This window comes from Rhinatrema bivittatum, chromosome 11, assembly GCF_901001135.1.
Source record: "Rhinatrema bivittatum chromosome 11, aRhiBiv1.1, whole genome shotgun sequence".
Taxonomy (NCBI): Eukaryota; Metazoa; Chordata; class Amphibia; order Gymnophiona; family Rhinatrematidae; genus Rhinatrema; species Rhinatrema bivittatum.
The window spans coordinates 91,225,351-91,253,331 of record NC_042625.1 but is presented as its reverse complement, the minus strand read 5'-3'; the positions used below and the strand labels follow the sequence as shown (position 1 = coordinate 91,253,331).

General features: G+C 45.5%; 1 protein-coding gene across 1 annotated transcript; it reads right to left on the bottom strand.

Moving 5' to 3' along the window:
* Positions 1 to 4: 4 nt before the first annotated feature.
* Positions 5 to 17,591, bottom strand: IL22RA1 (interleukin 22 receptor subunit alpha 1). Its single transcript, XM_029571189.1, has 7 exons — positions 17,238 to 17,591; positions 8,378 to 8,501; positions 7,146 to 7,321; positions 6,569 to 6,750; positions 5,269 to 5,410; positions 4,257 to 4,378; positions 5 to 1,415 (listed from the first exon to the last, which is right to left on the bottom strand). Exons 1-7 carry the CDS (start codon positions 17,569 to 17,571, stop codon positions 465 to 467), a joined length of 2,031 nt encoding a protein of 676 aa, XP_029427049.1. The 5' UTR covers positions 17,572 to 17,591; the 3' UTR covers positions 5 to 464.
* Between the last annotated feature and the right edge of the window lie 10,390 nt (positions 17,592 to 27,981).

Genomic DNA, 27,981 nt, shown 5'->3' with positions numbered 1-27,981 from the left:
GCACAGGAGAGTGGCGCGGGCGCTCTCCCGCAGACTTTACTATATCGGCCCGACTACATGTCAACAAGCTCTCTCCATTCTACAAGATAAGGTGTGAGCCCCTATACAGTACCTGCAGATATAAAAGCGATGTACATTTTACTTCAGCTACAATTAGCTCAGAAATTTAAATTAAAAAGTTCTTGAAGGTCAAGAGCAATTTTGCTGTCATGAAAAGCAACTAGTTCACATAAACCAAGAATAATACAATTTCAGCTCATAATGTGCAATTTTCTTGAAGTTTCTGCAGGGTAAATGTTCTAAGCAGAAAGTTCTGATACAGACAATACTTCCATAGGAAGGAACAAATGGGGGATATTTAAAAAAGGTAGGTATGAGGGATTATTATTATTATTAACACTGAAATTCCTAATAGTATCATTTAATACTTCCTGTGCAGGACTCTGCTTTCTCTAAATCACTCATCACTGCTCCCGATGTAACTTTAGATACAAGTTCCAGAAAAACGGCTCCGCGTTCGGGGGATTGCTCTGCCTGTACGAATGCAGAGCTTCGCTCTTTCCGCTCTGCGGATGGCTCTGTGCGCCCCTCAGCTGCTCCGTTACAGTCCGCGGCTCTCTGCTCTGGTACTGAAAAGGCTGTGCCAAGGAATCTGAGAAGGCGCCCTCTCTCCCATCAAGGAGCTCGCCCCGAGTGCCGGTGAGCGAGTGCAGCTGTTCGTCCAGCCCACCCTCCGCGCGCCAGTCCTCCTCCACCTTCAGGGGCCGGTGGCTGCTCTGCTCCATGCCTTCCACCAGCAAAGACATGAGTAGAGGCAGGTGCAGCTCCCCATTCTCCCTCTCGGGCGGCAGGACCAGCCGGCCGCTGTGGAACGGGAACCCGGGTTCTTGGGGGCGCTGCTGTTGGTAGGGCAGACCATCCAACCTTTTAGTGTTCATAGATGGATGACCCTCAGGGGAGCCATCTGGCAGAATCAGAGTCTGACGTTGGTACTGCTCTGCATTCACTTCGGCCAGGCTAAGTCCATCAGTTAAAGTATCCGCAAGCCCCTGGTTGGGCCGATAGCTGCGGTGGCCGGCGGGGCTAGCCACTTCTGCGCATACGCCATACGCTGAACGCAAAGTCTTGCAGCTTCCTTTCAGGCTATATTTCTCTTGAAACTGAGAACGATACATCGCAGGAGACTCATCTTTGGGATCTGATGGCTTGAAAGTGGGTTGAGGATGTACGGTCTGCGATTTATAGGCATTTCCTGGCACAGCCAGTGGCTGTGGTACCATGGGTGCACTGGTGAGGCCTGGAGGTAGTGCTGCTGAGATGAAGTGACCGGGGCTGGAAAAGCCATTTATGCACGAGTGGCTCGGTTGTCCCTTCGCTGGGTTCATTGGCTGGAATGACGTCAATCCATTGAAGTCCTGTTTTGGTTTTTTTTAGATGGAGTAAAAATAATGTAGTTATTTAAATGTTTTGTTTGTGTATTAAGACTGAAAATGATTAACAAACAGTAGGAGTATTGAAGGAGCATAATATCCAGTGTAAAGAATACAAAATGTGCTTTTTCAGGTTACTCTTTTGGTTAAAAATCAACACCCAGACCCCTCCTGACTTTCTCAATGTGCAATTATTGCTTGAGCAAATCGCCTATGCATCTTGTGGCTTCTCATTCAATTACACAGGACACGTTTTGTTAAATGCTTAGAAGTAGGCTCCATGCCCTATGAGGATGCGATTGCACAACTGGATCCCAAATAGCTACGAGCTTCTAGGGCGTCATTTTGTAACAGCCTGCACCCGTTTTCAAACACGTGCATGACGCCCACCTTCCTTTTAACAAACAATCCCACCAACACTACCCACGGCCAATTTCACCTGCTACTGTGCATGCAGAATTTTTTTTCCCCATGAAAACGTAGGCGCAGATTTCTGAAAATGCAGAAGTACGTGCTTAAGTGCACACCCCCTCCCTCCCCCGCTCGATGCGCAGGTTTACCCACGCATCACGCAGGGAGTTTTGGAAGGTAAAACGCCTTTGAAAGTTACTCTCAGAACGTAGCTATTTTAGATCTGTTAACTTTTTTTTTTCCCCCCACTACTCCTTCATTTGTTATTGAAGGGCGGTGACTACTTCTGCATTCCACTCTTCTTACTTTGTGACCGGAGGTAAGTTACATCATTGCCCTGTGGCTCAGTGAACAGCCTAACAATAAGAACATCTGCATTACTCCTTCCTTCAGCTGCCCTTCGGAGTCACAATAACTCCAGGTCCCCGGCCTGCAAGGGTAGGGAAGCCCCTGAATAACACAGGATCCAGCTCTCCTTGGCCCGAGGTAACCCAGCTGTGGCAGGAAATTTCCTGATGCAGATCTCAGAGCCAAGGGGGGACAGAAATGAGCCCTCGGGCAGAACGTAAGGGTGCGATGTGTAGCTTTGCAGCAGGCGCTACCCTTCCCACCTACTCCCACATAAAGGTTAAGCCTTTGCTTCTCTTTCTCGTTGACCCGTTTGATTTGTAAAATGTAAAATTTTAAAAATGTCTGTTTTATTTTGCACATGGTCGTGGTTCAGTTTTATTACCTGCACTTCTGTCATTTTGTCACAGCTGTGGTGGTGGTGAGGGGGCGGAAATAAGTAGGAACGTGCAGGTTCGGCACCTTTTCTTGAGGGAGGGAGGTCAGTACTCTCCCACCAGGAAGGGTGGAGCCCTCTTTTTCGGGAGGTGTGTGACCACAGTAGAAAGGCTGCAGCCAGGGTGATGCTGCCTCGCCTGGTACTGGAGACCTCGGGTAGGCGGAAAAGCAAACATGGCAGAGTTGTCCGATAACATACAAGGTGGCCCAGCAAGAAGCTCAGACTTGCCCGGCTTACTCACAGCAGCAAAGCTGTTACGATTAGGAGTAGCGCGAGGTGGTACCACTTTGTAAATATGTCGTTGTGTTTTATTGAAGAATAAAGAAAGCTGTGGACTTTTAGTTCCATTTAAATCGCTGCATTTCTTGAGGTGGAAGGAGATGAGGAGACTAGAAATCGTGTTATTATGCATGACCTGTAGCTGCTTACACTGGAGACCCAGTATATGTAGATTTATCTCATGCATATTCATTGTGGATATCCTGAAAAGCCAACTGGTTCCCGGCTCATGAAGACAGGCTTTGGAAAGCCTTGAGTGTCAGAAATATGCAACCCAGGAGGCAGATATGCCACTTTCCTCAACGATTCGTACTGCACAGAAAGCAGGAATCCCCTGCAAACTCATGAACAAACAGCACAAGGATAATTTCATAACTGTCTGCAGTAAAGGGACGCCTGCGGGTTCCTTTCACACACAAACTTCACCCCAACTTCTCAAAGCAAACGTAGAGCCATAAGTTTGCTTGGGAAATGTGTGCGCACACCTGCTCCACTGGAGCCTGTTACATCCAACTCTGCCCCCCCCAGAATGCCTCTCTCCATTTCATGCAAACTTACACATAAAACCAAGTTACATGGCCCAAGCCACGCTCGATTCAGGACAGTCATGGTCTTGTGTGCCAAAATGGCTTTAAAATTCAGGCCCTCTATGCAAATCATCATCATCGCTCAATAGCGCGAGGGAGTCTGGTGTGGTCATGGCACCCATGGAAGTCGAGCTGTCCAAAGACGTCTAGGGATCCATGGTGGCCAAAACAAAACCACAAGACAAAGGCCAACCAGTAATATTCATCTATTCTGGCACTGGCCAGCCAAGCTTCCCACGTCTCAGGCGATGCTGACAGGTCTAAGAGGTCAGATGGTGGAACCGATAGATAAACATGGATCCAAAAAAGAAACATCCACCCCCACCTATAAAACTGTATGTATGTATAAATAAATAAATAAAAAGCAAGACGTGCCACTCAATTCCAACCCTTTCCTGTTGCTAAAAAACCCGAACATGCTCTTGGAAGTTCTGCTGAGGTGACTGGAAGAACCTCTGCAGTTGTGAGAGGGTTAATTAGACCGGTACTGATGTCACCTTGTTTCCATGGTAATGGGCATCATTTACATCCCAGCTATAGCAGCCATAACAACCCAACAGGACCTTTCGCCCCGAATTAAAGGGGCCTGCACACACATGGATCCAAAAAAGAAACACCCAACCCCACCAACTCCTGTCAGAGTCCTCAGGTCTTTCTGTCATATCCTGAATATTTGGGTGGGCAGGACAGCAAGAAAAAAAAAAAGCTTCTTTTCCAAGCACTCAGGTTTACATTGTTTGTTGGCATGCGGAAGTCACTCACCAAGGATTTGGGCTGCGGCCCTTGATGCCGTACATATTTATAACCCATGTAGCATATAATTAAGACCAGGAGCACCAAGGAGAATGCAAGTCCCCCCAGGAAGAGCTGCAGCCATGTTGTGTCTGGGCAAGAAAATAAAAAAAAGGGGGAAAGCATGAGACGACGACATTTTCATCCCTCCCCCAGCCTCCCCCCCCCTCAGCAAAACCACATGACGACGCGAGTTTAACAGGTATTGAGCAGGACGGGCCACTGCATCACGGTGGGAAACAATTAAAACCCCTAATATGGTCCTTTTAGAAATGCAGAAAACTTTCTTTTTTTACAGTTTACTCTTACTGCACAGGAAACCTTTCCACTGCCGACATGCTCTGGGCAGGAAGGAAAACATTTTCTAACTGTGGCAGTGGATGCCTTAGTGGTGCCCTCTGGCCTCATCAACTGACCAGAAGCCGTAGACAGGAGCGTAGGACACTGGTCGGCCACGTCCCTGCTTCTCCCCAAACCTCTGGGAGAGACGGAGCGCAATGGAATGAGTTCAGCCAGGCGCTTTGCTCATTTCTATCCCCACCCGTGATTCTGTCTCTCCCCGAGCTCAGGCGGGTTCTAGCTTTACACCCGGCTGTGTCTGCCTTCCCAAAAACGGTACTGCTGGCGGGTTCTGCCGAGCTACAGAGCAAGCGCGCACCTCCATCCGAGGATCCAGTAGGAACGAGAGAGCCCAGGAACTTCTGAGGGCCAGGGCAGCAGAGGCAAAGTTGTCAGGGGACAAACAACGGAGAGCGGATTACAAAAAGGAAAGCGCATCGGAAGTTGGGAAGCTTAAAAAAACCACCTCGGTTCCCGTCGCCAGCAAGCCCAGCCAGGACGCACGTGGCTGAGGGACCGTGTCCAGGATCAGAAAGCAAAGCTGCTGCTATTGGGGGGTTTTAAATTAAATGCCCGCCGTGTCTTGATTTTCTGCCCCAAACCCGGGAGGTGCAGAAGACCAGAGAAGATCCTGGCCACTTACCCGGCAGCGTCCTCACCAGAAAAGCCCGCTCCTTGCTCTTCTCCCCGGTCTTTGGAATGGAAAAGAAAGCCGTCCCGTTGTAGTCGGTGTCCGGCTCTAAGCTGACGACGTCAATTTCTTTCCCCTTCTTCGTCATCGTCCACTGCAAGCAAGAATCGGAGAGATCGGACAGATGTGAAAGAGGTTCGAGAGCCGTCCAATGCTGTTAAATTAGTTGCTAAATTAGTTTTGTGTTATTTTGTGAGGATGAATGGAAAAAACTCTTTCAATTTGTTTCGTTTCCTCTGTGTCTTTTTAGTGCACGATAAATGGTGCTTTAGTGCGTGCTAAAGCCATTCAAACGCATGCTAGGACAAGAAAACGAAACAGCACTTCATTGCTTTTTTCGTGTCCTTTCAGATGGGATACGACAAACGTGGTCGTTCTTTCCCTTCTCCACAACTCCTTACCATATATCGCAGTCAGAAGCAAATAAAGCTATCAACCATTGGCCAACCTATAACTTATTTACTTTTACATTTTTATTCTGCTTTCCAGGAACTTCAGAGCGGATGACACTCAGGTCCCCAACGCCCGGTGTGTTTCGAGGGTCCCTCCGCCTCAGAGGGTGGTAAGCACCACTTTACTTCATTGGGGGATAACTCGTACATTCATCTATGTTGGGTGGTCAAGATAAGCGACTCTGGTTTTGTCCTGGGGAATCGACCGTGTGCTTCCACAGGTTTTCAGTGCTGGCGATCCAGGCTGTCGATCGTACTCCAGTGCCTCAGATGATAAAAGGCGTTTCTTAGCGGCGCATTGGTTCTCTATAGGATTGCCAATCATGAAAAGTTTTTTTTTTCTTTGCTTCCGATTGAAATAGATTTAGTAAGTAGCTGTTGGAGTGGGTTTATTTTCTACTTATGTGATTATTTTTTATAATTATTTCTCTGTAATTTTAAAGATGACCGCACACCTTTGGTGGGTTTTACTATAGGAAAGTAATACAAGTCCACCCAACCTTCTCAAGGGCGTGGAGATGAGGAACTGAATCCATCCCACCCTTGCGCCGACTTCATAGGGAAGAGAGACTGTTCTCAATGGAGAACCTGTGCTCTGGAGCGCCCTCTCCAGGCAGATCAGGAATTGGAGAAGAACTAAAGGGAACGAAGGATCTACTTTCAAGAGGATTTTACCACATGCGAAACAATGGGTTAAAAACAAAACAAAAAAATATTCAAGACAGAGCCTGCTGTCCATTCTGCATATTCATTGAAATTTCCAGTCGTCTGCGGTGGTAAATAAAAGTAGCATCTCTTACCTGCTTGTGAGTCCTCAACTTGGATACAGTCAAATGGTAGAGGAGATCGTAACCGTAAATGCTTTCCACTGTCAGCTGATGCCCGTCCGTCTTACTTCTTAAAGGAATGTAGGTAGGCTGAATTAGAAACTTTACAGATCGAACACCAGCCACATAACTTAATGCAGGACGTCCAAAGACAGCTGTAACGAAAGCAAGACATCGTGAGATGCAGCGGGCCCCCGCCCCCCATGTGCAGGGACACAGCAACCTATAATGCAAACGCAGTGCAAGGTTTTAGGTCACGAGTGCCGGCACTACAATGAACTACTTTCATAAGAAACGCAGGACGGAGGTTTAAAGTCGGTCTGGAAAAGAATTACAGATGCGCACATCACACGGGCCTCCTCCAGGGGTCTCAGACAGTTCTGAGAGTTGGCCAAGAGGGAGACAGATTGACCGCGGATCCCGCCCTAGTTGGCTAGAGGCGGCTGTCTGGGCCCCCGGACAGCTTGGTAGCCTCCCTGGCAAGCCAGAGCTCCATGGCAACTCCGTAGGAGGGGCTTTGCCAGCGTGGCTGAGGGGCAGCAATACTCACTTTCCTTGGGGGAGAACCTCTTGGTATCGACCCATCCCGATGCGCAGTCCTGCGTCACTGCTGTCACCCTGGCGATGTACTGCTCACTCAGGTCATCCAGCTCGGACGTGAGGTTACAGAACATCTTGGTGATGTTCTGGCAGTCATTCTTAAGGACCCATTTGCTCTCACCATACCTAAAGCACACAAGGGAAATTCGAGCTGCAAGGTGCATATTTGCCTGAGGAAAGTCACGGTGGAGCACATTTGTCAAGAATATTCACCATATAGACAAAATGCTAGAATCTTCTTGAAGGACTGGCCAGATGCTGCTCACCAGAGCGCTCTCTACTCAAGGTGGTCATTAGATGCATTCAGGAAAGCAAAAGTTTTACTATTTCAATTTTGTGTATGTCTGTGAAGGACTTGTTTACAGTTCGAGGGGAGAACATGAGCCAGAAGATTAATTAATTAATTTATTTATTTAACAGTTTTATATACCGACCTTCATAGTAAATAACCATATCGGATCGGTTTACAATTAACAAGAATAAAAAACTGGGGTAACTATTCAAGTAAACGAAAGATAAACAGTAGGTAGGAATGAGTCAAAGTTACAATCAACAGGGATTAATAAAGCACTACCGTTGCCAAGGAGCTTAAACAACAGTGAAACACAGTGTTGTGCACTGATGACATCACCAATAAACAAAATGGCTCCCTCCATATTAACTCAGTTTTATAGTATGGCTAAGCAGAGAGAAAGGATCAACGTACTGTGAATCCTTGCGGGAAAACACAGACCACTCAAATCCCTACCACAATCCTTGGGCCTGATTTTCAAGAGCATTTACAAACTTAAAACTGGGTTTTACACATGTAAGTGCACTTTATACAAAGTAAATGGGCTTTTGAAAATTGCTACAATATGTTCCATTGAATTGTCAATAGATTTTACCTTATAAATGCTCTTAATGGGGGTAAATGGCTTTTGAAAATTGCTATAATATGCTACATGTACAATTCCATCTTTAAAATTAATTATCCCCACCATGAGATCTCTCTATCGTTTTCCCATGGGAGTGGGGGAGATACAGCTTAAGTCTCTCACCACTACCTCTTGGGAGAATTTCTGCATTGGTGCAACAACAAAAGGCAATTGCAACCTGCAAAAATACCCGATTTTCTCCAGGAGCAGCGTGGGCACTGCAGCCCCTGCAAACTGCCGCAAGCAACTCGGGAGAGGCATTTACTTTTTATACTGGACGCTGTAGGCTGTGGCCTGAGACACAGCTTCCCAGTGCAGAACGTGCACGAAGTTCAGCGACCTGAATGTCACATTCTTCACCTGGGGCAGACAGTCAGCACTGGCGTGTCCTAGGAAAAGAAGCAAAAAAAACAGGTTAGTTTGAAGGCGAAAGCAACACTCGCCACCCAGCACCTTAGGATGTTCACTCGCCACCCACCTGAGCGGCTTCCAATCAACGGCTGGCATTTCAGCCCCTTAGAAATAAAGGTTCTCCATCAATAGGGAAGTGTAGGAAATGTACTCGGGATGACCTAATCCCATCTCAGCACACAGAGGAAGCTTAGCTTATCCAATACACGCACTGCCGTTAATGCAGATTTCAACTGGAGAAAATAAAGCAAAGCCTGGTTTCCACTTTTCTTTTGTTAAGTCCAGATGGCGATAGAGCCTTCAGGTCAAACGCTTGTCAGCAAAATAATATTTGTCCCCACTCATTACTCTGCTTAATGGCGCAAAAGATCTGGGAAAATAGCGCTTATGGCTTGAAGTTTCAAACAGTGCTATAGAATAATGAGCTTGCACTTTTAACTGTGTGATTTTCAGCTGGAAACAACCAGCATGGGAAGAAGCAAGCGGAGCTCGGTGTCTCCCTCAGGGAGCCAGTGAGTCACAGGCCATAAAATATTTCATTTTTAATTTCCAGGTTCGCGCTATGTGGAGTGCTGCACGGCAGCCTGAATGGATAGCAGTGGAAAAGTCATTGCTGAGTGTAATATGAACACAGTAGGTATCCAAGAGCCACAAAGAAAGGGTTAATTACATTTAACTTTTAGCACACTTTTTTTTTCTCAAGGAGCAATTGCATGCCATTAACTTGCTAAATCATAAGAACTTGCCATGCTGGGTCAGATCAAGAGTCCATCAAGCCCAGCATCCTGTTTCCAACAGTGGCCAAACCAGGCCACAAGAAACTGGCAATTACTCAAACACCAAGAAGATCCCAGGCTACTGATGCCAGTAATAGCAGAGGTTATTCCCTAAGTAAACTTGATTAATAGCCGTTAATGGACTTCTCCTCCAAGAACTTATCCAAACCTTTTTTGAACCCAGCTACACTAACTGCACTAACCACATCCTCTGGCAACAAATTCCAGAGCTTTATTGTGGCCTCTGGTCTTTACCACCAACTCTAAAATGGAACTCCAATTTTAGTGCGGGTTTTGTTACATCGGCCCCTTAGGTTGCCCAGTCTTTTGCTATTAGAAGGGAGGGAGCGTGTGAACTGTGAGAATTTGCAGAGCTGCCCACCCCCGTGTTTGCAGAGGGAAGTCATCCACACAGACGCCGATCTAATATCGTGCCAGCCAGAGGTTTACAAGAGGCCCAGCCCGGTTCAAAGTCCGCCGACTCTCATGCGTGTTGAAAAACCCTTCACGCCACGCTCCTTCAGGTAGGAATGGTCTTGCGCAAATGAACCTGAAATGTCATGTGGTTTTGCAGACCCTACCATCCTGAGCAGAGCAGAACTCCAGTGCCCGGGAGCAGGCTTCAGAACGGCACCAGATTTAGCTGGCTATGCACCGAAACAGATCCTGGCTGCTATCAGGCCATCCAGCTATCTACGTGATCCTTGCCCAGCAGGGTTAACTAAAGGCTGCTCAGATAAGGTGCTACGTTATCTGCTGAGTCTGATTAATTCCCTCAAGTATGGAAGACTGCCATTATTTCAGCCCAAACGAAACATGAAAACTGGATCCAAAACTGTGCAGTAACTATTGCCCGATATCAAGTTTACCAGTTGTGGCCAGGGTGATGGAAAAAGTGGTTACTGAACAAATTTCTACTGATCTGGAAAATGCCGATATATTGGATCCCGCAGAAGGCGGCTTTAGCAAGGCCTGTAGTACAGCGACCTTGATGCTCTCATTGATAGAGGATGCGTTGCCTAGGTTAGATGGGGAGAAAATGCACTTTTGATACTATCAGATCTGTCGAGTGCTTTTCTTCTGGTACAAGGATGCGAGTTTTTGGGATTGAGAAATTTGGTGATTAAATGGCTTAAACGTTTTTTTTTTTGCAAGGGAAAAGACAGAGGGTGGTGTTTCGGGGTACAACCTCTAGTAGGAAAGAGGTAAGTTTTGGAAACCCTCTTCTAATTTCTCCACCGCTGTTTAACATCTTTATGTGGCAGATAGGGAGCACAGTGCGGGAAGCAGGCTTTAAAGCATAAAGCAGACCCATCAGGGAATCTTACAAAGAATCGCTTCAGGTACCACACGCCAAAACTTACCAACACAAATCTCTCAGTGTCAGAGCATTCTCAACAGCAGGTCCACCTTTATGGAACTCCATCCCAGCTGACCTGAGACAGGAACCCTGCCTACTAACGTTCAGGAAAAGGCTGAAAACTTGGCTTTTTAAAAAAGCCTTTCCAGGCCTCGATTGAGATCCTCACCCAACATCACAAACACTTTATCAAAAAATGGATTTAAATAAGAAACCACTCACTTCTCCGTCATTTCCATTACCGTGTTATTAATGTCATTTGCTATTCAAACTTTATTATATTGGAATCGTTTTTGCTACCCTGTAAATATTTTGCTGTCAGTTAACTTCCCCCCTTCTCTTTTCCTGATCCCAGTTATTTACTTCCCTGTTATATTGTAACTGTTTCACTCTCCTAACCATGCTCTTGTTACTGTGGTTTGAGTTCTCTTTACCTTGCACAATTTGTTAAATGTAAACCGGTTTGATGTGATTCCGGTCATGAAAGCCGGTATAGTAAAAAATAAATAAATAAATATATTCACTCTGACAACACCCAGATCCTGGCCCCTTCCTGCTCTGATCTGGAGCAAACCTTGTCCCGTATAAATTGGTGGTTGTAAAAAAAAGGTAGTAACTTGGTTTTGAACACCAATAGACAGAAGTCTTACGGCTGGGGACAGGGAAGACTGGGAAGGGTATTAGACTACAGGCAGTCGAAATGGAACCAAAATTAAGAGGTCGATTTCAAAAGGAGCACGCATGCACACATGGACACGCCAGTTTTATAACATGCGCTCGTCGGCACACACATGTTAAAAAAGAAATACAGGTCCCGTGCATATGTGCACCAGATTTTCGTGTGCGGGCAGGTGGCCTGCTCCGTGCACGGGGTGGGGGGGGGGGGTTATTAGGAAAATAAGCGCGGTGATGCAATCGGGCCTCCCCCAGTCCACTCCAATTAAGAAACGGACTGGGAAGAAACTTTCCTATCCCTAACCTTACTACCTCTTCCCCTCTCCTCCCCCTACCTATCCCTAAATTTTTTATTTTAATACTTACTGCTCCCTGGGAGCAGAAATAATCTCCAGCTGCTGGCGCTGTCCTGGCCCACTTCTGCCCCGCCTCTCCCTGCCCACACAACGCCTCCCGGCACACACCTTTTGCAGGGCCCAACACTTCGGCATGTAACTGGGGTTACGCGTGCGGCCGGGCCCGTTCTAAAATGTATCCAAACTCTTTTTGAACCCTGCTTCGCTACCTGCCTTTACCACATCCTCTAGCAATGAATTACAGAGTTTAATTGTGCATTGAGTGAAAAGAATTTTCTCCAATTTGTTTTAAATGTGCTACTTGCTAACTTCATGGAGTGCTCCCTAGTCCTTGTATTATCTGAAAGAGTAAATAATCGATTCAAATTTACTCATTCTAGTCCTCTCATGCTTTTATAAACCTCTATCATACCCCCCCCACCTCCCCTGTCTCTTCTTCAAACCGAACAGCCCTAACCTCTTCAGCCTTTCCTCATTGGGGAGCTGTTCCACCCCCTTTATCATTTTGTTCGCCCTTCTCTTTACCTTCTCCAGTGCAACTATATTTTATTTGAGATGTGGTGACCAGAATTGTTCACAGTATTCAAGGTGCGGTCTCACCATGCAGCGATAGAGACATTATGACATTTTCTATTTTATTAACCATTCCCGTCCTAATAATTCCTAACATTGTTTGCTTTTTTTGACTGCTGCAGCACACTGAGCCGATGATTTTAATGAAATATACACTAAAACACCTAGTTCTTTTTCCTGGGTGGTAGCTCCTAATATGGAACCTAACATCATGTAACTACAGCATGGGTTATTTTTCTCCCATGTGCATCACCTTGCATTTGTCCACATTAAATTTCATCTGCCATTTGGATGCCCAAATTTTCAGTCTCACAAGGTCATATGGCTTACCATACTGGGTCAGACCAAAGGTCTATCAAGCCCAATATCCTGTTTCCAACAGTGGCCAAGCCTGGTCACAAGTACCTGGCAGGATTCCAGGGGGTAGAGAGATTCCAAGCGCCTTATCCCAAGAATAAGCAGTGGATTTCTGCAACTCTCCCTTAAATGTTAATGGACTTTTTCCTCCAGGAACTTGTGATAATTGCAGGCCCTCCAGCAATTTATCACAATCCGCTTGTGATTTAACTACTCTGAATAATTTTGCGCCATCTCAAATCTGATTACCTCACCTGTTGATCCCCTTTCCAGATCATTTATAAATATATTAAAACACTAGTCCGGGGGGCTTACCAGACAGAGGACGATGGTGCAGTAAGCCTCGTGGAGGGACGAGTTGCCATCTTGTTGGTTCCGAGGGGTTAAAGGGGTTCTTAGGGAAGATAAGGTCATCACAGAAAGACTAAATGAATTCTTTGCTTCCGTGTTTATTAATGAGGATATTGGGGAGATACCAGTTCCGGAGATGGTTTTCAGGGGTGTTGAGTCAGAAGAACTGAACGAAATCACTATGAAGCTGTAGTAGGCCAGATTGACAAAATAAAGAGTAGCAAATCACCTGGACCGGATGGTATGCATCCTAGGGTACTGAAGGAACTCAAATGAAATTTCTGATCTATTAGTTAAAATTTGTAACCTATCTTTAAAATCATCCATTGTACCTGAAGGCTGGAGGGTGGCCAATGTAACCCCAATATTTAAAAAAAGGCTCCAGGGGTGATCCGGGTAACTATAGACCAGTGAGCCTGACTTCAGTGCCGGGAAAAATAGTGGAAACTATTCTCAAGATCAAAATCACAGAACATATAGAAAGACATGATTTAATGGAACACAGTCAACATGGATTTACCCAAGAGAAGTCTTGCCTCACAAATCCGCTTCATTTTTGTGAAGGGGTTAATAAACATGTGGATAAAGGTGAACCAGTAGATGTAGTGTATTTGGATTTTCATAAGGCGTTTGACAAAGTCCCTCATAAGAGGCTTCTAAGAAAACTAAAAAGTCATGGGATAGGAGGCGATGTCCTTTTGTGGATTACAAACTGGCTAAAAGACAGGAAACAGAGAGTAGGATTAAATGGTCAATTTTCTCAGTGGAAAAGGGTAGACAGTGGAGTGCCTCAGGGATCTGTACTTGGACCGGTGCTTTTCAATATATATATATATAAATAAATGATCTGGAAAGGAATACGATGAGTGAGGTTATCAAATTATTATGAGATGTTTATGAAAATATCTTGGAGATATTCTGAGTATATCTGAGGAAGAGTTTCCAGCCGTGTCCCAGACTGAGTACATTCCCAGTAAGAAGAAGGTCACTAACATGGAGGAAGAGAGGCTGGATCTATTCACGCCTAACAGTTCGGATTTGTCTCTTTTTCTTGCGTCCTCGTTAGATGACATCCCTTTAAGAGCTACTCTCCTAGTGTCCTCCTGTGCAGAGAAGGATAAAGAAATGGTCTTCCAGAAATATTGCCTGAATAAAACATTTCCTGTTTTGTGATCAGAAAATACCCCGATGTCTGCTATTTTACAGTGGTGGAGGAAAAGGTTTTTCCTGATGAGACAATGGGTATTATCAATAGGAGATTTCCATGTACGTGTTTGAATTTGTATTTACTGATCCTTTTCATCTGGAAACATCTCTCAGGGATAAAACTGGAGAATAGATAATTCATCTGTAAGGTGTACATCTGCAGACTGTAATTAGCTAGGCATTATATGGTTTTGATGATCTTACTGCTATTCCAATTTTGCTTTGTTCTTTGTGAGACATGTGTGTGATTTTTATCTATGTGACAGATGTTAAAAATTTGAAAAATAAAAATAATAATAATAAAATGCACAGGTCCAAGTACATGTTCCTGAGGCACTCCACTGCTTGCCTCTCTCCACTAGTCAGCCCACTAAGTGGTGGGCAGGATGGGGGCACAACTGGGATGAATTACTTATCAAGCTAACTTAGCTGGATAACTCAGAACTGCTATTGAGCAGGGTCTAAAGTTAGCTGGATAAATGTATCCGGCTATCTCAACGCACCACTGAATATCCTGGCTAACTTACTTACAGGCCGATACAGTAAAGTCCGCAGGAGATCGGACACCGGCCCCTCGTCGGAGCGCACTGTACTGTATCGGCCTGTTAGCCAGCAAGGCTTTCAATAGGGACCTCCTGGAGCCCCATCCAGTTCTTCTCTAATGTCACCACCCAGAGTGTGACCTTGAGCCCGTCACATGACCACTCTGTTTATAAGACTAAGATTATAGGCTCTTTGGCACAGAGATTTTACCATTTATCGTAGAGGGTTGTTTTCCACACTTCATTAATACACCAAATTCATCTCCTGTACACACATTACCAATAGCTTTAAAATGTGCATCTATCCAGATGATCTTCCAGTGACTTATCTCGATTTTATATTATGTTTGAATTTTAAACCCCTTTAAAGTTAGTTACTTCTCATTTTTTTCACCAATTTGACCTGGATTTCTTTATTTCAAAACATTTCTGTACCATTTCCTTCATCCAGTTTGGATTGCCCAAAGCCATGCACAAATACAATCAAATCAATCAACAAAACTGATTAGTACATAATAAACAGACACAAAGACGAGGGCAATGGTTTCAAGATGCAAATCCGCACTGCACACAATCTCAGGTAAACAAAACGGCACAGATTCTTTGAGGCTTGTGAAACCGCCAATTGCACTCAGCAGAATATCCAAAACTGTCACTCGGGAGCAGGGATCTGCTGTCATTTTAAAACGACAAGGAAATAATGACGCTCTTATTTTATTTTGTGTCACTTCCTATCCAAAACAACACAAAAAGACAACAAAATGCTTTGTTTCTTTTGTTTTAGCCAGAGCTAAATAAAAAAAAAAAAGCGAAATATAAAACAAAACGAAAAACCGAATCAAAAGAAAAGTTTTTTTCCATGCACATCACAACTTTGGAACCCACAAGTCCCTGCATCAGGATAAACTTGAGCTGGTGGTGAAGGACGGGATGACGAGGAATTAGGGTAATGTGATGAAACATGAAAACACAACTGCTGACATTTCTGGTATCAACTCGGGCAGCAGACGACAGATGCAGAGCTCACAGGGAGACTGAGGAAGCGCAGGCAGGAGAGGGGGAGCAGAGCTCACAGGGAGACTGAGAAAGCGCAGGCAGGAGAGGGGGAGCAGAGCTCACAGGGAGACTGAGGAAGCGCAGGCAGGAGAGAGAGAGACCAGGGAGAGCAGAGCTCACAGGGAGACTGAGAAAGCGCAGGCAGGAGAGGGGGAGCAGAGCTCACAGGAAGACCGAGGACGCGCAGGCAGGAGAGGGGGAGTAGAGCTCACAGGAAGACCGAGGACGCGCAGGCAGGAGAGAGAGACGCAGGGGGCGCAGAGCTCACAGGGAGACTGAGGACGCGCAGGCAGGAGAGGGGGAGTAGAGCTCACAGGGAGACCGAGGAAACGCAGGCAGGAGAGAGAGACGCAGGGGGCGCAGAGCTCACAGGGAGACCGAGGACGCGCAGGCAGGAGAGGGGGAGTAGAGCTCACAGGGAGACCGAGGAAACGCAGGCAGGAGAGAGAGACGCAGGGGGCGCAGAGCTCACAGGGAGACTGAGGACGCGCAGGCAGGAGAGGGGGAGCAGAGCTCACAGGGAGACTGAGAACGCGCAGGCAGGAGAGAGAGACGCAGGGGGAGCAGAGCTCACAGAGAGACTGAGGAAGCGCAGGCAGGAGAGGGGGAGCAGAGCTCACAGGGAGACTGAGAAAGCGCAGGCAGGAGAGGGGGAGCAGAGCTCACAGGGAGTCTGAGGAAGCGCAGGCAGGAGAGAGAGAGACCAGGGAGAGCAGAGCTCACAGGGAGACTGAGGAAGCGCAGGCAGGAGAGGGGGAGCAGAGCTCACAGGAAGACCGAGGATGCGCAGGCAGGAGAGGGGGAGCAGAGCTCACAGGAAGACCGAGGATGCGCAGGCAGGAGAGGGGGAGCAGAGCTCACAGGAAGACCGAGGATGCGCAGGCAGGAGAGGGGGAGACGCAGGAGGCGCAGAGCTCACAGGGAGACTGAGAAAGCGCAGGCAGGAGGGAGAGGCGCAGGGGGAGCAGAGCTCACAGGGAGACTGAGAAAGCGCAGGCAGGAGGGAGAGGCGCAGGGGGAGCAGAGCTCACAGGGAGACTGAGAAAGCGCAGGCAGGAGGGAGAGGCGCAGGGGGAGCAGAGCTCACAGGGAGACTGAGAAAGCGCAGGCAGGAGGGAGAGGCGCAGGGGGAGCAGAGCTCACAGGGAGACTGAGAAAGCGCAGGCAGGAGGGAGAGGCGCAGGGGGAGCAGAGCTCGGGCAGAGGGTGCAGACCTCAGCGCCAAGCCCTGGAGAGGGATCAGTGAAGCGGTGCCCCCGTTTATTGGGCGCAGGGCAGCCCTCTGGTCCTCTCAGACGAGGATCTGGAGAGCAGCTGCAGCAGCGACTTTCAGATGCCTCGTTTCCCAATTAAATCCATCCTTTAGCAGCCTTCGGTAGCCCCCATTCCTCTCGGTTGGGCGGGGGTCGATTTTTTCCTCCTCTCTTTCGCGCTGCGCGAAGAAGACGCGGCAGGTACTTACCCAGCCAGAAGCAGAGCGCCCAGAGGAGCAGCGCCGCGCTCTTCATGGAGGGAAGCGGCCGCTCGGGCGTCCCCGTGTAATGAGGGCGCACGTGGGAATGCCAGCCAGCCCGCTGCTTCCTGAGAAGGGAGCGCCCTCGCCACTGGCCCGCCCGCTCCTTCCGGTCCCGGTCCCGGGTCCCTCCCAGGGCTGGAGTCCAATCCGATGCAGGGAGGCGGAGGAGAGGAAGCGAATCCCTGCCCTTCTCCTCAGCCCCAAGCTGTGCTGCGGGACTGGACCGGACCGGACCGTTCGATCCAGAGCCACGGAGCGGGGATTCGGATGGATTCAGCATTCCCCACCGAACCTTCTCAGCGGGCCGGTATTATGCAATAGCAGTGCAGAGGTATTGCGAGCTGACTCGATTACCTCTACTTGTAAGACATTTTTTAAAATCTTGGCAGTTTCAGAGACATTTTGGCAGCTTAGCCTCTTGGGCAGCAGTGAATGCCAGGCGGTTTAGTTCCAGTACGGTAGGAACTTGGTCTGGGACTTCAAGCTGTTCTCCATGGTCCGGTCCACGCCCGCTGGAAGGCGGTTTCAGTCGGGGGAGGGTTTCCAGGCCAGGGTCATCCTCTCCTGAAGGGACGAGAACCACCAGGGAAAAGGATGCCTGAGGGAAACCCCCCGTCTGCCCAGTAGGACTCTCGGATGGAAACTGGCATTCCTGAGGTGTCAGTGCCCTGTGGGACAGAGGTGACCAGCACTTCTGCATCAGTCCAGGTGGGCAGGCACAGACTGAGTCTTGTGGATAAGACATTGAAATCGTCGGCTCAGTGTGCTGTGGCGATCAAAAAAGCAAACAGAAGGTTGGGAATTACTAGGAAGGGAATGGTTACTAGAACGGAAAATGTCCTAATGCCTCTGTATCACTCCATGGTGAGACCGCACCTTGAATACTGTGTACAATTCTGGTCGCCGCATCTCCAAAAAGATATAGTTGCGATGGAGAAGGTACAGAGAAGGGCAACCAAAATGATAAGGGGAATGGAACAACTCCCCTATGAGGAAAGACTAAAGAGGTTAGGACTTTTCAGCTTGGAGAAGAGACGGCTGAGGGGGGATATGATAGAGTTCTTTAAGATCATGAGAGGTCTTGAACGAGTAGATGTGACTCGGTTATTTACACTTTCGGATAATAGAAGGACTAGGGGGCACTCCATGAAGTTTGCAAGTAGTTCATTTAAGACTAATCGTAGAAAATTCTTTTTCACTCTATGCACAATTAAACTCTGGAATTTGTTGCCAGGGGATATAGTTAGTGCAGTTAGTGTAGTTGGGTTTAAAAAAGATTTGGATAAGTTCTTGGAAGAGAAATCCAAGTTGACTTAGGGAATAGCCACTGCTATTACTGGCATCAGTAGTGTGAGATCTACTTAGTGTTTGGGTACTTGCCAGGTACTTGTTGCCTGGATTGGCCTCTTTTGGAAACAGGATGCTGAGCTTGATGGACCCTTGAACTGACCCAGTATGGAATTTCTTATGTTCTTGTCTGCCCTGAACTAATGGATTTCCCCTCGGACCTTGCAGAGTGAATTCAGAATTCTCAGTAAGAGGGGGAGAGAAAATGGCTATTCAGTAAGAATAAAAACAGTGGCTCTTTATAGAATGTCAGGCCGATGCAATACCGTGTGCTCAGGATAGCACACAGGTTAACCCGCGGATGGACGTGCCTTCATAACCCCTGATGCAATAAGGAGATCTGTGCATCCAGAATGCACCTCCAAGCCAGGGCATGGCTAATAGCTCTCATCACATGTAAAATGCCATGTTGTTGAGGCTATTAGCTAAAACCCACTGACGTAAAAAATAACCATGCACCCAATGCACACATTTTAACCCTCAAAAATTAACACCAGACCCGGAGCTGGTGTTACGTTTTGTGGAGCACCAAAAGCTGAACGAAAAAAGCAGAAAATACTGGTTTCCTGTGGTTCCTCCGACTTAACATTGTGGCGATATTAAGTCAGAGGAACCACAGAAGGAAGCAACGTGAAAAATAAAAATAAAGTCTTGATGGCGGTCAGGTTAGGAAAACGGACGCTCAATTTACAAGCGTCCGTTTTCCTAACCTGTGTCTGAGCCCCCTTTTTAACGTAGCGGCTCATTTTCCTACTGCATCACACACCCAGGGGAGGTGGATATGCGCGTGTGAAGGATGACGGCGCTCAATCATGAGCACCCGTTTTTCCCACGCGAATACTGCGTCAGCCTGTATGTTTGTCTTCCGTTGTAAAGGCCTGCAACTTTTCTACCCCAATAATAAAACCTCTGGGAACTCCAGCCTGCTGTGCGGACTTCCTTTGCACCACAACTTGGTGCTCTCTGCTGCAAAGGGTCCTTTTCAACATCTGCGAAACCTCTTAAATGTGACTTATACCCCGCTAGCCCTCTGTAACTGGGGCGGCGGGTGGCTATATGGGGATCACAGCACTCCTGCTCTAAAGGGAAGCAGCCTTCCCAGTAATGCTCATGTATCTTGCTGGGCCAGCAGATGCTAACGCACAGCCGACGTAGGAAAACCCCAGCGTTGCACCTAACAGTGAAACCACAGGAAGAGCTCAGAGGCCAGCGAGTATACATTTGGGATTAGACTGTGGGGAATGGGATGAAGGAACAGGGACAGAAGAACATAAGATATGTGATACTGGGTCAGACCAAGGCTATGCTGGGCAATTTCATCTCTTTAATGCTTTAATATGATTTTAATGCAACTTCAGGGCACATCAGTCAGGATAATGCACAGCCCGACGGCAACTAGAATTGTTAATTTTGGCTTTCACACTTGTGATCCCCAAGGGGGCACCCATTCATCCTGCCCCGAGTCTCCTCAGGTGGGGTTTTTTGAAAGTCAAGTTTTGGGAAAGATATGTATCTTTATCTTTATTTCAGATTTATATACCGCCTATATCCTAGGCAATTTACAAACAATCCATAAAGAAACCTAAAACATACATAACAAAACATAAAATCAAATACATTATATTCATTAGTAAAAAATAAAATGACAATAAAACCATATGTACTTATAAACAAATAAAAACATAAAAGAAAAGCAAGTAAAATGTATATAAAAGAATGACAAAGTCAATAGTCATGGAGGGGCTAGTAAAATGCCTGTCTGAATAGCCATGTTTCTAAAAGGCTTTTAAATTACTTCAAGCTAACTTCCTGAGACCTGCTGGCCCTGGAACCTCAATGCTGATTGGCTGGAGCCTCAGCGCTGACTGGCTGGAGCCTCCGTGTTGACTGGCTGGAGCCTCCATGTTGATTGGCTGGAGCCTCCGTGTTCACTGGCTGGAGCCTCAGCGCTGACCGGCTGGAGCCTCAGCGCTGACTGGCTGGAGCCTCCATGCTGATTGACTGGAGCCTCCATGTTGATTGGCTGGAGCCTCAGTGCTGATTGGCTGGCTATATTTTAACTGCTCGGCTTTTCTCTGTTACTTTAGAATTTGTCTCATAATTTGATGTTTTGACTTCAGTGGCACTGGTCGCGCTATTAGTGATCTTAGGCCTCTATTTGATGTTCCTATCATATCCCTTCGGTCTTATACTGTATTTGTTTCTTTGTAAAATAGCTGTACAAAAGCATTTAAAACCGAGAAATATAAAGTTTAAAGAAGGAGCAGGAGTGAAGTAATCTTTCTATCATCTGAAAGAGTGAATATTTCGGAGCGGCCTTGGAGGGAATGGGGACAGCCATCGGGGCTCCCCTCGGGCTCGGTGTGCATCCCCTTGCGCGCGCCGAGCCTGGATTTTATAACATGCGTGCGGCAGCGTGCACATGTTATAAAATTGAGCGTAGATTTGTTCGCGCCAGGTTGCGCAAACAAATCTATGCCCGCACAGAAGTTTTAAAATCTGCCCCTATTTGTTTACCCAGACTGTGTAGTTCAGTCCTTGTTGGTTGTTGTCTGAATGCAAATCCTCTTTTCCACATTTTTCCTTGCCTTTGAAGCAGAGAGCAATGTTGGAGTTGCATTAACCATGTGAAGGCTTATTGAGTAAGGGTAGGTATCAACAGGTAATAGCCACCATTCCAGCAAGCCACCCCCATGGCTCTTCTCTTCATTCCCATCCTCTAGCCTTTATGGATCCACAGTGTATATCCCATGCCCCTTTTAAATCCTTCACAGTTTTAGTCTTCACCACTTCCTCCGGAAGGGCATTCCAGGCATCCACCACCCTCTTTGTGAAGAAATACTTCCTGACATTGATTCTGAGTCTTCTTCTCTGGAGTTTCAAATCGTGACCCTAGTTCTACTGATTTTTTTCCAACGGAAAAGGTTTGTTGTTGACCATGGATCATTAAAACCTTTCAAGTATCTGAAAGTCTGTATCATATCAATGATCTACTTGCTAACTTCATGGAGTTCCTCCTAATCTTCCTATCATCTGAAAGAGTAAATAATCGAGTCACATTTACCCATTCTAGTCCTCTCATGATTTTGTAGACCTCCATCATATCCCCCCTCAGTCACCTGTTCTCCAAACTAAATAGCTCTAACTTCTTTAGCCTTACCTCATAGGGGAGCTGTTCCATGCCCCTTATTTTGGTCGCCCTTCTCTGTACCTTCTCCATCACAACTAAATCTTTTTTGAGATGTGGCGACCAGAATTGCACACAGTATTCAAGGTGCGGACTCACCATGGAGCGATACAGAGGCATTATGACATACAATGTTTAATTCACCATTCTCTTCCTAATAATTCCTTACATTCTGTTTGCTTTTTTCACACTGGGCCGACGATTTCAATGTAATATCAACTATAACACTTAGATCTTGTTCCTGGGTGGTAGCTCCTAATATGGAACCTAACATTGTCTAACTACAGCATGGGTTTTTTTTCCCTATATGCATCACCTTGCACTTATCCACATTAAATTTCATCTGCCATTTGGATGCCCTATCTTCCATTCTCACACAGTCCTCCTGCAGAGTGGGATGTTTTGAACCCAGGAGACCCATCTATCATGGATCGGCCCTTCATCTGATGAGTCAAATGCATTCAAAGAGAAGAAACCCTGAAGCAATATTATTATTCCCTTCAGCTCCTTGGCCATTCCCATGAGACCATAAGAACATGCCATACTGGATCAGACCAAGGGTCCATCAAGCCCAGCATCCTGTTTCCAACAGTGGCCAATCTAGGCCATAAGAACCTGGCAAGTACCCAAAAACTAAGTCTATTCCATGTTACCGTTGCTAGTAATAGCAGTGGCTATTTTCTAAGTCAACTTAATTAATAGCAGGTAATGGACTTCGCCTCCAAGAACTTATTCAATCCTTTTTAAAACACAGCTATACTAACTGCACTAACCACATCCTCTGGCAACAAATTCCAGAGTTTAATTGTGCGTTGAGTAAAAAAGAACTTTCTCCGATTAGTTTTAAATGTGCCACATGCTAATTTCATGGAGTGCCCCCTAGTCTTTCTATTATCTGAAAGAATAAATAACCGATTCACATCTACTCGTTCAAGACCTCTCATGATCTTAAAGACCTCTATCATATCCCCCCTCAGCCGTCTCTTCTCCAAGCTGAAAAGTCCTAACCTCTTCAGTCTTTCCTCATAGGGGAGCTGTTCCATTCCCCTTATCATTTTGGTCGCCCTTCTCTGTACCTTCTCCATTGCAATTATATCTTTTTTGAGATGCGGCAACCAGAATTGTACACAGTATTCAAGGTGCGGTCTCACCATGGAGCGATACAGAGGCATTATGACATTTTCCATTTTATTCACCATTCCCTTCCTAATAATTCCCAACATTCTGTTTGCTTTTTTGACTGCCGCAGCACACTGAACCGACGATTTCAATGTGTTATCCACTATGATGCCTAGATCTCTTTCTTGGGTGGTAGCACCTAATATGGAACCTAACAATGTGTAACTATAGCATGGGTTATTTTTCCCTATATGCATCACCTTGCACTTGTCCACATTAAATTTCATCTGCCATTTAGATGCCCAATTTTCCAGTCTCACAAGGTCTTCCTGCAATTTATCATAATCTGCTTGTGATTTAACTACTCTGAACAATTTGGTATTATCTGCAAATTTGATTACCTCACTCGTCGTATTTCTTTCCAGATCATTTATAAATATATTGAAAAATAAGTGTCCCAATACAGATCCCTGAGGCACTCCACTGCCCACTCCCTTCCACTGAGAAAATTGTCCATTTAATCCTACTCTCTGTTTCCTGTCTTTTAGCCAGTTTGTAATCCACGAAAGGACATCACCACCTATACCATGACTTTTTACTTTTCCTAAATGCCTCGCATGAGGAACTTTATCAAAAGCCTTCTGAAAATTCATGTACACTACATGTACCGGTTCACCTTTATCCACATGTTTATTAACTCCTTCAAAAAAGTGAAGCAGATTTGTGAGGCAAGACTTGCCTTGGGTAAAGCCATGCTGACTTTGTTCCATTAAACCATGTCTTTCTATATGTTCTGTGATTTTGATGCTTAGAACACTTTCCACTATTTTTCCTGGCACTGAAGTCAGGCTCACCGGTCTCTAGTTTCCCGGATCGCCCCTGGAGCCCTTTTCAAATATTGGGGTTACATTTGCTATCCTCCAGTCTTCAGGTACAATGGATGATTTTAATGATTGGTTACAAATTTTTACTAATAGGTCTGAAATTTCATTTTTTAGTTCCTTCAGAACCCTGGGGCGTATACCATCCGGTCCAGGTGATTTACTACTATTCAGTTTGTAAATCAGGCCTACCACATCTTCTAGGTTCACCGTGATTTGGTTCAGTCCATCTGAATCATTACCCATGGAAACCTGCTCCATTACGGGTACCTCCCCAACATACTCTTTAGTAAACACTGAAGCAAAGAAATCATTTAATCTTTCGGCGATAGCCTTATCTTCTCTAAGTGCCCCTTTAACCCCTCGATCATCTAACAGTCCAACTGACTCCCTCACAGGCTTTCTGTTTCGGATATATTTTAAAAAGTTTTTACTGTGAGTTTTTGCCTCTACAGCCAACTTCTTTTCAAATTCTCTCTTAGCCTGTCTTATCAATGTCTTACATTTAACTTGCCAACGTTTATGCATTATCCTATTTTCTTCTGTTGGATCCTTCTTCCAATTTTTGAATGAAGATCTTTTGGCTAAAATAGCTTCTTTCACCTCCCCTTTTAACCATGCCGGTAATCGTTTTGCCTTCTTTCCGCCTTTCTTAATGTGTGGAATACATCTGGACTGTGCTTCTAGAATGGTATTTTTTAACAATGACCACGCCTCTTGGACACTTTTTACCTTTGTAGCTGCTCCTTTCAGTTTTTTTCTAACAATTTTTCTCATTTTATCAAAGTTTCCCTTTTGAAAGTTTAGCTCGAGAACCGTGGATTTGCTTACTGTCCCCCTTCCAGTCATTAAATCAAATTTGATCATATTGTGTTCATTATTGCCAAGCAGCCCCACCACCGTTACCTCTCTCACCAAGTCCTGTGCTTCACTGAGAATTACATCTAAAATTGCTCCCTCTCTTGTCGGTTCCTGAACCAATTGCTCCATAAAAATGTCATTTATTCCATCCAGGAGCTTTATATATCTAGCATGTACCAATCATACATTTACCCAGTCAATATTGGGGTAATTGAAGTCTCCCATTATTACCGCACTACCAATTTGGTTAGCTTCCCTAATTTCTCTTAGCATTTCACTGTCAGTCTCACCATCTTGGCCAGGTGGATGGTAGTATACCTTTATCACTGTAGTCTTCCCCGACACACAAGGGATTTCTACCCATAAAGATTCAATTGTGCATTTAGTCTCGTGCAGAATGTTTATCCTGTTGGACTCTATGCCATCCCAGACATAAAGCGCCACACCTCCTCCCAGGTGCTCCTCTCTGTCATTGCAATATAATTTTCTACCCCGGTCTAGCACTGTCCCATTGGTTATCCTCCTTCCCCAATGTCTCTGGGATGCCAATTAAGTCTATGTCATCATTCACTGCTATACACTCTAATTCTCCCATCTTACTTCTTAGACTTCTGGCATTAGCATACAAACATTTCAAAGTTTGTTTTTTTTTTGTGTTTTTATTCTGCTTTTTAATTGATAGGGATAAGTTAGAATTTTTTAGCTCAGCTGAGTTTTTTAGGCACTTGGACTACTTTTCTTATAATTGGAATCTCACTGTTGGGTAATGTAATGAAAGCTACTGCAACGCAGAATGATGTCATAGGTCCATGGGATGCAATAAATGCATTATCTAGCACTGCATGCTATAAATCACTTTTCATGTCATAAAGTAATTGCTACAGAAAAAGCAAGGGTATCAGCAAGCCATCCTCTCAGGGTCTCACTAAGCACAGGTCTTCTGTGGAGCTTATGGTAATGTTTAACTTGTCAGCAAAACAACTCTGTTAAGAGCAAATAAACTGAAAGCAGGTGAAAAACAATGTTATTCCAGGGTGGTAACTCCCTGGTTAGCTGCACAGCTCCCTTTTAAAATCATCCTCCCTATGGAAACTTTGTGATGGAAGCTTTTGACATCATGGGCCTGATTTGGTAAGGTCTTTTCCCACAGGTGCAGAATGGGAGAGAAAGCTTACGAACTGGCCCCTCTATGGACGCATTATCACTGCCTTTCCCCACCATTAAACTTCAAAGCTCAGAAGCATTCAGCAGAGTGAAGGGGGTCAGCTTTCAAAACATGCTGAGCACTCGACTTACCCAGCCAAAGTTTGGCAGAAAGTTAGGCTAATTTTCAGTCCAACTTAGCTGATTAAGTTTTTGGCAGAAAATCATCATCAATCTAACTGGGAGGAGCTACTTGTCTGGCAGACTTAGCTGCAGAAGTAGTGATATTTAGACTTATCTGGCTAAGGGCCTCATTTTCCAAGGAGTTACCACGTGTGATAATTCCACAAATCGCGTTTGTGTGTGAGAGAGAGACTTACCATAGTGCCTCCTCCCTAGACAGGTATTTATATCCCTATGGGAGGCCCACCTAGTAACTCCACCTAGCTTGATGGACTCTAGGTTGAGAGAACATTGCACAAATCTCATCTTGGAGTGAGTTTCCTCACTGCGTAGATCATCAAATCTTCACAAGAGACCACTGTTCTGTTCGTACGTCTCACTTTGAATGTCAAAGTGGTCCCTAACCCCCTATACTAATACTTAACCCTCACCTCGAGTTACTAGGTGGGCCTCCCATAGGGATACAAATACCTGACTAGGGAGGAGGCACTATGGTAAGTCTCTCTCTCTCTCTCTCTCTCAGGCTAATAGTGCAACTTGCAATAACAGCCTTTCGCATAGCTGATAGTGCAATTCATGATACACATGCTTATTAGCATAAGGTACACCCCTTTTTGGTATCGCATGCGATACCAATGCGATATTGGAAAATGAGGCCCTAAGTTAGCCAGATAAGTTAGACCTGCAATTCAACAGGTCTAAAGTCAGCCAGATAAACTTATGTGGCTAACTAAAAGGATATCCAGGTATATTCAGAATGGCTGCACCACTGAGTATCCTGGCTAACTTCTCTAGCCAGATAGTATTTGAATATCTATCTCATAGAGATCGGTACTGAAAGGGTTTGTCTGGCTAAGTTTGGGACTCAGATTTTAATTTCCCACCCCACTGAATGGATAAGGCATTACTCAGATAAAACAGAGGCGGCCCGGAGTTACTCTAGGGTTGGGATTTAAATGTAGATGGGTAAGTCTGTTCGTGGTGGAAGGCAGGTCTAAGGTTTTCCAGATGACTTACCTGACAAATTACGCATATTCAGCTGGACTTAACACCAGTTAAGTTCCATTGAATATCCTGACCAAGGTTTGCCTGGCCAACTTCCCAGTGTCCACACCACTCAATATTGTCCTCATTGATTATAAACAGTAGATAAAGACCACAAGGCCCATCCAGTCAACCCATTCTCCCTCCCTATCGCTACAGCACAGACTCTACCTGGCTTTCTTCACATTTTCTCGTCTCGTAAGATCCACCGTGCTTGTGTCTGCATTTCTGAACGTCAGTACCTCCACAGACTCTACTGAGACTATTCCAAGCATCCACCACCCTTTCCTTACTCCCACTCCCCTACACCTCCTATTACATTAGCATTTATACTCCATCTAATAAAACCCAAACAGTTTACCACAGAATATTATTATTATTTGGATTTATCACCCACTCTTCTGAATATAAAATTCACCCAGTTTACAATATAAAAAAAATTCCAAAAAATTCAATACATAAATATACAAAATTCAATAAATAGTACAAAATATAACATGCACCCTTGTTTTAGAACTCCCCTTCTAATGAAAAACGTTTGCGTCTTCTGCATTATTTATACTTTTGAGGTATTTGAATGTCTCTACTGCATCTCCTAGGGCTGTTCTATTTGTTTGAAATGAAATGGGAAATTTTAACAAAACGTACAATTTTGTTTCAGTTTGTTTTTAAAAGAAAAGAAAAAGGAATGAAATTTAATTTGTTTTCCTCGTTTGTTTGTTTTTTAAATTAAGGTTGCCAGTCTGCCATGCAAAAAAAACACAACCCCCCCCCCCCCACACCGTTCCTTTCTTTCACCCCAGACCATGTTACCAGAAATATCTTCAGGGGTCATTCCTTCCTGACTCTGCTGCTATTAGAAATGGCATCAGCAGACCGAGGCCAGGGCCAGTGTTAATGTTTGGCGAAAATTTAAACAAATTAA

Coding starts and splice junctions, on each gene's coding strand:
- IL22RA1 (XM_029571189.1), bottom strand. CDS start 17,571: ATGCTGAATCCATCCGAATCCCCGCTCCGTGGCTCTGGATCGAACGGT. Junction 7,322..8,377: donor TACAGCGTCCAGTATAAAAA/GTAAATGCCTCT, acceptor TGTGTGCTTTAG/GTATGGTGAGAGCAAATGGG. Junction 4,379..5,268: donor TCTGGTGAGGACGCTGCCGG/GTAAGTGGCCAG, acceptor TTTCTTGCCCAG/ACACAACATGGCTGCAGCTC.